The 7542-nt window shown below is 30.3% G+C and overlaps 3 protein-coding genes across 3 annotated transcripts; all 3 read right to left on the bottom strand.

Moving 5' to 3' along the window:
* On the bottom strand, window positions 1-952 carry LOC125870714 (probable glutathione S-transferase). Its single transcript, XM_049551213.1, has 2 exons — window positions 606-952; window positions 1-465 (listed from the first exon to the last, which is right to left on the bottom strand). Exons 1-2 carry the CDS (start codon window positions 912-914, stop codon window positions 127-129), a joined length of 648 nt encoding a protein of 215 aa, XP_049407170.1. The 5' UTR covers window positions 915-952; the 3' UTR covers window positions 1-126.
* Window positions 953-2828: 1876 nt separating this feature from the next.
* On the bottom strand, window positions 2829-4425 carry LOC125870703 (probable glutathione S-transferase). The gene is made up of 2 exons (XM_049551198.1): window positions 4001-4425; window positions 2829-3342 (listed from the first exon to the last, which is right to left on the bottom strand). The coding sequence occupies exons 1-2, from the start codon at window positions 4307-4309 to the stop codon at window positions 2974-2976; spliced, it is 678 nt and encodes a 225-aa protein (XP_049407155.1). The 5' UTR covers window positions 4310-4425; the 3' UTR covers window positions 2829-2973.
* A 353-nt stretch (window positions 4426-4778) lies between these two features.
* On the bottom strand, window positions 4779-5869 carry LOC125870708 (probable glutathione S-transferase). The gene is made up of 2 exons (XM_049551206.1): window positions 5514-5869; window positions 4779-5364 (listed from the first exon to the last, which is right to left on the bottom strand). Exons 1-2 carry the CDS (start codon window positions 5820-5822, stop codon window positions 5011-5013), a joined length of 663 nt encoding a protein of 220 aa, XP_049407163.1. The 5' UTR covers window positions 5823-5869; the 3' UTR covers window positions 4779-5010.
* Between the last annotated feature and the right edge of the window lie 1673 nt (window positions 5870-7542).

Here is a 7542-nt window from a genome sequence, read left to right as displayed (position 1 = left end):
TGCAATTTAATCTTGAGAACAATAAGATACTTAGGTGATATATCATTCGTTATAACAGTGGCACATATGCTTATAAATGTATTCCGTTACATAATTCGAAACTTCATAAGATGAATGAGCACGTGTTTATGTTTTAGAAGCATAAGCTTGGATAAAAGCAAGCAAATCATTTCTTGGAGGCAGATATTCCTTGACTTGACTGCAATTAACATACTCATCTCTCCAAGCACAAAAATTTGGAAAATTTTCACTTGTTACTAATTCAACTCCAGAGGCTTCTTGAAAAACTCCTAGCCAATATCCCACAAAATTTGCAGCCATATCAGCATAACCAAATTTGTCACCCACAAAGAACTTTTTATCCTTTAACTCATTATCAAGAATTTTCAACATCTCACAAACTTCCTCTTTACCTTTCTCTTGCTCCTCTCCTTTGTGGAGAAAAGTATTCACCACTGCTCCCTTCTACAACAATCATGACAAATACTACGTCTCAATTTCAAGCAAGTCAAAATCGACCATATATATATTATTCAAGTAAATATATTATAACATGACTAAATTATGCAAATAAGTGTGTATATATAGCATGAAGACGAAGTCACCTTATCATCAAGGAACTTATCCCAAAAACGAGCTAAAGCTCGATCATAAGGGTCTTTAGGTAAGATGGAAGGGCCTTCAAATGTCTCATCAATGTATTCAACAATCACACTTGACTCACAAATTGGCTTGCCATTGTGAATGAGAACAGGAATTTTTTTGTGAACAGGATTGGATTCAAGAAGTAGAGGGCTCTTGTTTTGTAGATTTTCTCCTATAAATTCATACTTCACTCCCTTTAATTTGAGAGCCCACTCAACTTTGTGACTAGCAGGGCTATACCATAGACCAAGCAACTTTACATCTACCATCTCTCAACTTTCCTAATTGGGGGAATTTTATGTGGTTGTTCTCTCTTGAAGTCTAATCTTCTTTTATAGATGGAAGTTTCTTAGCAATACACCAAATACATTAATGTTTCTTGTTTGACTATTTTGTTTTGTAATTTAAAATGAAAAAATCCTTTTTGCCAGAATGGTAAAATAACATATTTCACACTATTTTATTTTACTTTTTTGAATATTTTTATTCTTTTAACTTTAATATCTTTAATTAAAAAAATGAAAAAAAGATCAATTTATTTTAAAATAAAAAGGATAGTATAGACTTTTTAATTTTCTGACCATTTAGCATAACCCATTTAAAATAATGAAAAATCTTTTGGCCAGAAAATTTTGACCATAATTTGGTCAGAATGGTAAAAGGATCTATCCAGACTACAAACTAATTTCTTTTTAAACATTTTTACCCCTTTAGGCTTTAACTTAAAAATTGAGAATATATTCTTGGAAACTCTATATTCTTTCATCATGTTTCCAATATATTGAAAATAAGTAATGACATTAATTATTGATGATTTTATAGTCTATTATGAAAAAAGACTACAAATTCCACCAAAGAGAACATTAAGTGAAAAAAATTGTTTATAAATTATTTTTAACAAAAAAAAATTGTGACATCAGTAGTAAATATTTTTTTTTTTAACTTTAATTATATACATCTTGGGTGTTGTTTAGCCATAAATATTCCCAAATATATTTGACCTAAAAACAGAAAATAGTGTTTGACCAGGTCTAATATGTTTTGAGTTAATATTTTTTAAATGTTTTTACAAATTATTTCATATAGTTTAAATTCAATACAGATTATATAAAATGAATTAAAAGTTGTAATTTAAAATTAAAATATACCTAAATTAGTACCAACGATTTACAAGACGTTGTTCACATCTGCCATCTCTCAATTTTGATTGCTATACTAATTGAGGGAATTTTCTGTGGTTATTCTCCCTTGTGGTCTAGTCTTCTTTTATAGAGGGAAAAAACAGGGAAGTTTCTTAGCAATAATATACCAAATACATTATTGTTTCTTGTTTGACTATTTAGTTTTGTAAATACTATTGGTACTCCCACTCCTATCATAACAAGTGGTGTTTCACATAATAAGATAAATAGTTGAGAGAGTGTACACTATGGTTATTTAGGTATAAAACTAGCTCATTGAAAAATTTTAGATGTGTTTTTGATCATTATAATTTATATATCTCTATTTCATTATTTCATTAAATTACTTGGATTACTCTTTTTTTTTCAATACAATTGTCAGGATAGAAATAACATGATATTGCGCGAAAACTAACAATTGCAAGTCATGAAGATGATATAAAAAAGGCATAATATATAAATATACTATTTAACTTGACTTCAACTGACATCTATGCACTCTAACTTTGAATATGTATAAGTAGACACTCAAACTTTTATTATGCACAAAATGCAGAATCCTAGAATCAATAATTCTAAAAAAAATGAATATGCCATTAAATAGTGTAACAACTCTAATATCATAATAGAAACGTTCAAATATTATAATTACTAAACTCGAAGTTATAGCGGAAAATTGAATTAACAAAGAGAACTATTGTAGAAGATAACTAGAAGGGAGATGAGAAGCATAGACTCAACAAAAGGGATGAGAAGACTAGACATTTTTATCAACAATTTGCATAAATCGCTTTCTCATCCGTCATCCTTTTAATTAGTTATTAATTGGGCCTGGATCCCAAATCATGCTTTCCAGTTTTGTTACTTTTTCTTGGTCCAATAACTAATTGTGTGACATTCCTATGGATATTGACATTGGACAAGGCTAGTTCATAACAAGTAGTGTGCTTAACTGCTTATTAGTAGCAGTTTTTTTATTAATTGTAATAAATAAAATCCTCATTGGTGAGAAGCACAAATAAGTAGGACAATATTTTAATTATACTTTCGCATACAAATACATAATTGAATCTATTGAATTCGTTCTAGATTCGCAAGTTTATTTCGATACATAATTCGAAACTTCATAAGATGAATACGAATATGTTTATTTTTGAGTAGAAGAAGAAGTTGTAGCATGAGCGCGAGCGCAATCTTGGAAAAAAGCAAGCAACTCATCATGTCTTGGAGGTAGATATTCCTTAACTTGACTGCAATTGATATATTCATCTCTCCAAGAACAAAAATTTGGAAATTTTTCACTTGTTACTAGTTCAACTCCAGAGGCTTCTTGACAAATTCCTAGCCAATATCCCACCAAATTTGCAGCAATATCAGCAAATCCAAATTTGTCACCCACAAAAAACTTCTTGTCTTTGAGCTCAATATCAAGAACTTTCAACATCTCACAAGCTTCCTCTTTACCTTTCTCTTGCTCCTCTCCTTTACGTATGAAAGTACTTACCACCGCTCCCACCTACAAAGTACAGTTACTACGTCTCAATCTCAAGCAAGTCAGAATCGATTATTTATATATTCTTCAATATATTCATATTTCACTCCCTTAATTAATCTTTAAAGCCGCCCACTCTAACTATGAGACTAAATGGGCTATACTAATAACCTAGCAACTTCACTTGTGCCATATTACAACTTTGGTTATAATTGTTTGCTAATTTACTATGTTAAAGGATGTTTTAGTGGTGACAAATTAAAGTACTAAATGAGGGAGTAGTTGAAGGTACCTAATTTTTTATAATTTTTTTATTTTTAAATTCTTCTTATAGTTTATTTGCCTTTACATGGGACCAAATGTTGTGCAAGTCTTGATAAGGCAAATGCTTATTAAATTAATTCAAATGCATTAAATGACATACGTAAGCACTTAGCTAACTCTATTCTGAGACACAAAACCCAAGGATTTAAATAGTACTCTTTAACATATTAAAAATGATTCCAGAACACTCTCAACTGGATCGATCATATTTTCATGAGCTAATTTTACCATCACTAACCTCTTGTATAGATCTTGTTTTTCACTATATATGTCATATAGTGTCATCGAAAATTACATAGTCTCAAAAAGGTTTACTAAATAATGGAGATAGCAATATATAGTATGAAGACGAATTTACCTTATCATCCAGAAACTTAGCCCAAAAACGAGCTAAAGCACGATCGTAAGGATCTTTAGGCAAGATGGAAGGGCCTTCAAATGTCTCATCGATGTATTCAACAATGACCATAGACTCACAAATGGACTTGCCATTGTGAATTAACACTGGGATTTTCTTGTGTATTGGATTAGATTGAAGAAGTAAAGGGCTCTTATTTTGTAAATCTTCTTCTATAAATTCATATTTCACTCCCTTAATCTTTAGAGCCCATTCAACTCTATGACTAAAAAAGCTATACCATAGACCAAGCAACTTAACATCTGCCATCTCTCAACTTTGCTTAACTTTTTTTTGCTTTACTAATTGAGGGAATTTTTTTTGGTTGTTGATTCTCTCTTGAGGTCTAGTCTTCTTTTATATAGAGAAAAAACATTAATGTTTCTCGTTTTACTATTTAGTTTTGTAATTTAATAATGCTTTCAGTTTGGCCGATGACTTGAAATAAATACTATATATTGGTACTTGACAAGTGGCGTTTTTATAGTTTTTATTTTGGTTAAAAATAAGCGGTGTTTCACGAAATAAGATAAAGAGTTGAGAGTGTACACTATGGAACATCATATACTAGTTGAGGTGTGTTTTAATAAATAGTTACTTCTATTCCAGATAGAATATACAGACATAAGATAATTTAGATATAAACTCACAAACAATGACACTTTAGATATGTTTTGAACCATTATCTCCATTTCTTTATATCGATAGTAAATAAAATTTAATCCTGAGAATAATAAGATGACTTGTATATGTCACTCCCTAATTCATCAAATAATTATATGGCTTACTTCTCTTGTTCTTTTTTTTTTAATACAATTGTTGGGATCAAAATAATATAATATGAGGAAACTAATATTTTAATTCTTTTCTTTTGCTTACAAATACATGATTGGATCTATTAAAATCGTTATAGATTCACTATTTTATTTAGACATATAATTCGAAATTTCAAAAGATAACTCATGATGTATTTATTTTAGAGTAGAAACAGAAGCTGCAGCATAAGTGCGAACTCGACCTTGAAAAAAAGCAAGTAACTCATCATTTCTTGGAGGTAAATATTCCTTGACTTGACTGCAATTAACATACTCATCTCTCCAAGCACAAAAATTTGGAAATTTTTCACTTGTTACTAATACAATTCCAGAGGCTTCTTGAAAAATTCCTAGCCAAAGTCCCACAAAATTTGCAGCCATATCAGCAAACCCAAATTTGTCACCAACAAACAACTTCTTATCCTTGAGCTCATTATCAAGAACTTTCAACATCTCACAAACTTCCTTTTCCTCTCCTTTGCGTAAGAAAGTATTCACCATTGTTACCACCTACAACAATCATTTTAATACTACGTCTCAATTTCAAGCAAGTCAGAATCAACACTCCCTATATTTTTTTGTATAATAAGATCTAAAGTAAATGTACTAACATGACTAAATTATGCAAATAGGTATATATAGCATGAAGATAAATTTACCTTATCGTCAAGGAACTTTGCCCAAAAACGAGCTAAAGCTCGATCATAAGGGTCTTTAGGTAAGATGGAAGGGCCTTCAAATGTCTCGTCAATGTATTCAACAATCACCATAGATTCACAAATTGGCTTGCCATTGTGAATTAGCACTGGAATTTTCTTGTGAATTGGATTGGATTGAAGAAGCAAAGAGCTTTTGTTATTTCGATCTTCTTCAATATATTCATATTTTACACCCTTAATCTTTAGAGCCCACTCAACTCTATGACTAAATGGGCTATACCAAAAACCTAGCAACTTCACTTGTTCCATATCACAACTTTGGCTATAATTGTTTGCTAATTTACTATATTAAATGAAAATTTAGTGGTGGTTATAATTAATCTCTCTTGAATTATGGTCTTCTTTTATAGAAAGAAAAATTGAGGGAGTGGTTGAAGGTTCTTATAATATTTTATTATTTACCTGACATCTATGTAAGCACTTAGCCAACAAACATAAAGACGTGTATGCATTCATCACGTTCATGAGGTAAATTTATTCAAAAAGGAATAATTTTACTTTTGAAGTTGTAATTCAAATTTGGAAAACTGATTTAAATTTAACTCACTTTTCATTTTTAAAGTCGTATTAATTAAGTACATTTTCACTTTTATATTTTTGTATTACGTAAATATCTTTATTTGTGATATCGTCATATTTAGATATTTATATTTTAAGTTCTGTGATAATTATAGAATACCTTTTTCAAGTTTTTAGTTTCTTCATTCTTGTTAATTAGTAAAGATTTGTTACCTCATTAAGATTAGTAAGATAAGATCTAGCCCTCTATTTGAGGTTTTTGTTTCTATTTATTAATTAAAAAATTAACCCTAGGCACCTTAAATAAAGGATTAGTTTTTTTTGCAAAAAGTACAATCAAACAGAACTCCATTTTCAACTTTAACTCTATATATTTTAAATAAAATAAAAAATATTCAAAATATATGGCCCAAATGTCTACTTAGTTGCTCATATTAATTTCAAATAAAATTGTCGGGTGAAACCATCGTAATTTTGGGGGATTTTCCTCACTGATTTACGAAAGCCATGGGATGATCTTACTTTTCTGCATTCCTCCCTTACGAGTAGAACACTAGAGATGCCCAACGTAATGAGTTACGGGATCGATCAGTACGTATAATCTCACAATGATTCACGTTATTTTTGGGCATTTAGGAGCCATATTATTGGAATGAGGCGATTTTTTCAATTTTTCGTGTGTTAGTCTATGAATATTTGGTAAAATAACATACGATCGATTTTTTCGAAAAACATTATCAGACTTTCCGTAATGAGTTGGGGGAGCAGTACACATAGCCTCACCATGATCTATGTAATTTTTGCGCATTTAGAAGCCATTTTATAGGAATTAGGCGATTTTTCAATTTTTCGTGTGAGTTAGCCCATGAATAGTTGGTGAAATGACTTCTAGTCGATTTTTAATTTTTTTTTTACAAGATGCACTGTAAGGAGTTGTGGGAGAAGTACGTATAGCCTCATCATGATCTACTATATGTTTGGACATTTAAGCGCCATTTTACAAGAATTATGTGATTTTTTTCAATTTTTCGTGTGCCACTAAATAGTATGCCCAGTGACAAATTTTCTAATAAGTACTCCCTCCATTCCATATTAATTGAATTTTTGAGGTGTTTCACACCCTTTAAGAAAAGTAGATTAAGGGTGTGTTGGGTATGAAGGAAAATGTTTTCCTGGAAAACAAGTTGATTTTTGACTTATTTTCTCATGTTTGGTTGGTGAGTAGAAAATATTTTCCGGAAAAGATTTTTAGTGTTTGATTTATGAATGAAAAATATTTTTGAGAAATATCTTTTATTTTTACTAGAGTAGAAAATAATTTTTGAAATTGAAAATAGTTTTTAAGAACAAACTTAAATTTTTTAGGGGGGTGGGGGGGTGGTAGGGGTGGGTGAAGGGGGGGTCGAGGGTAGGGGTGAAAAATTGAAATTTTGAAGTTGAAAATATTTTT

Source organism: Solanum stenotomum, chromosome 7 (assembly GCF_019186545.1).
Source record: "Solanum stenotomum isolate F172 chromosome 7, ASM1918654v1, whole genome shotgun sequence".
Taxonomy (NCBI): domain Eukaryota; kingdom Viridiplantae; phylum Streptophyta; class Magnoliopsida; order Solanales; family Solanaceae; genus Solanum; species Solanum stenotomum.
The sequence above is the reverse complement of the archived record's forward strand: the minus strand, read 5'-3'. Positions and strand labels throughout refer to the sequence as shown.

Excerpts from the sequence above, each read along its gene's own strand:
- LOC125870703 (XM_049551198.1), bottom strand. The coding sequence starts at position 4,309 with ATGGCAGATGTTAAGTTGCTTGGTCTATGGTATAGCTTTTTTAGTCAT. Across the intron at positions 3,343-4,000 it reads CTAAGTTTCTGGATGATAAG|GTGGGAGCGGTGGTAAGTAC; the intron begins GTAAATTCGTCT and ends TGTACTTTGTAG.
- LOC125870708 (XM_049551206.1), bottom strand. The coding sequence starts at position 5,822 with ATGGAACAAGTGAAGTTGCTAGGTTTTTGGTATAGCCCATTTAGTCAT. Across the intron at positions 5,365-5,513 it reads CAAAGTTCCTTGACGATAAG|GTGGTAACAATGGTGAATAC; the intron begins GTAAATTTATCT and ends TGATTGTTGTAG.
- LOC125870714 (XM_049551213.1), bottom strand. The coding sequence starts at position 914 with ATGGTAGATGTAAAGTTGCTTGGTCTATGGTATAGCCCTGCTAGTCAC. Across the intron at positions 466-605 it reads ATAAGTTCCTTGATGATAAG|AAGGGAGCAGTGGTGAATAC; the intron begins GTGACTTCGTCT and ends TGATTGTTGTAG.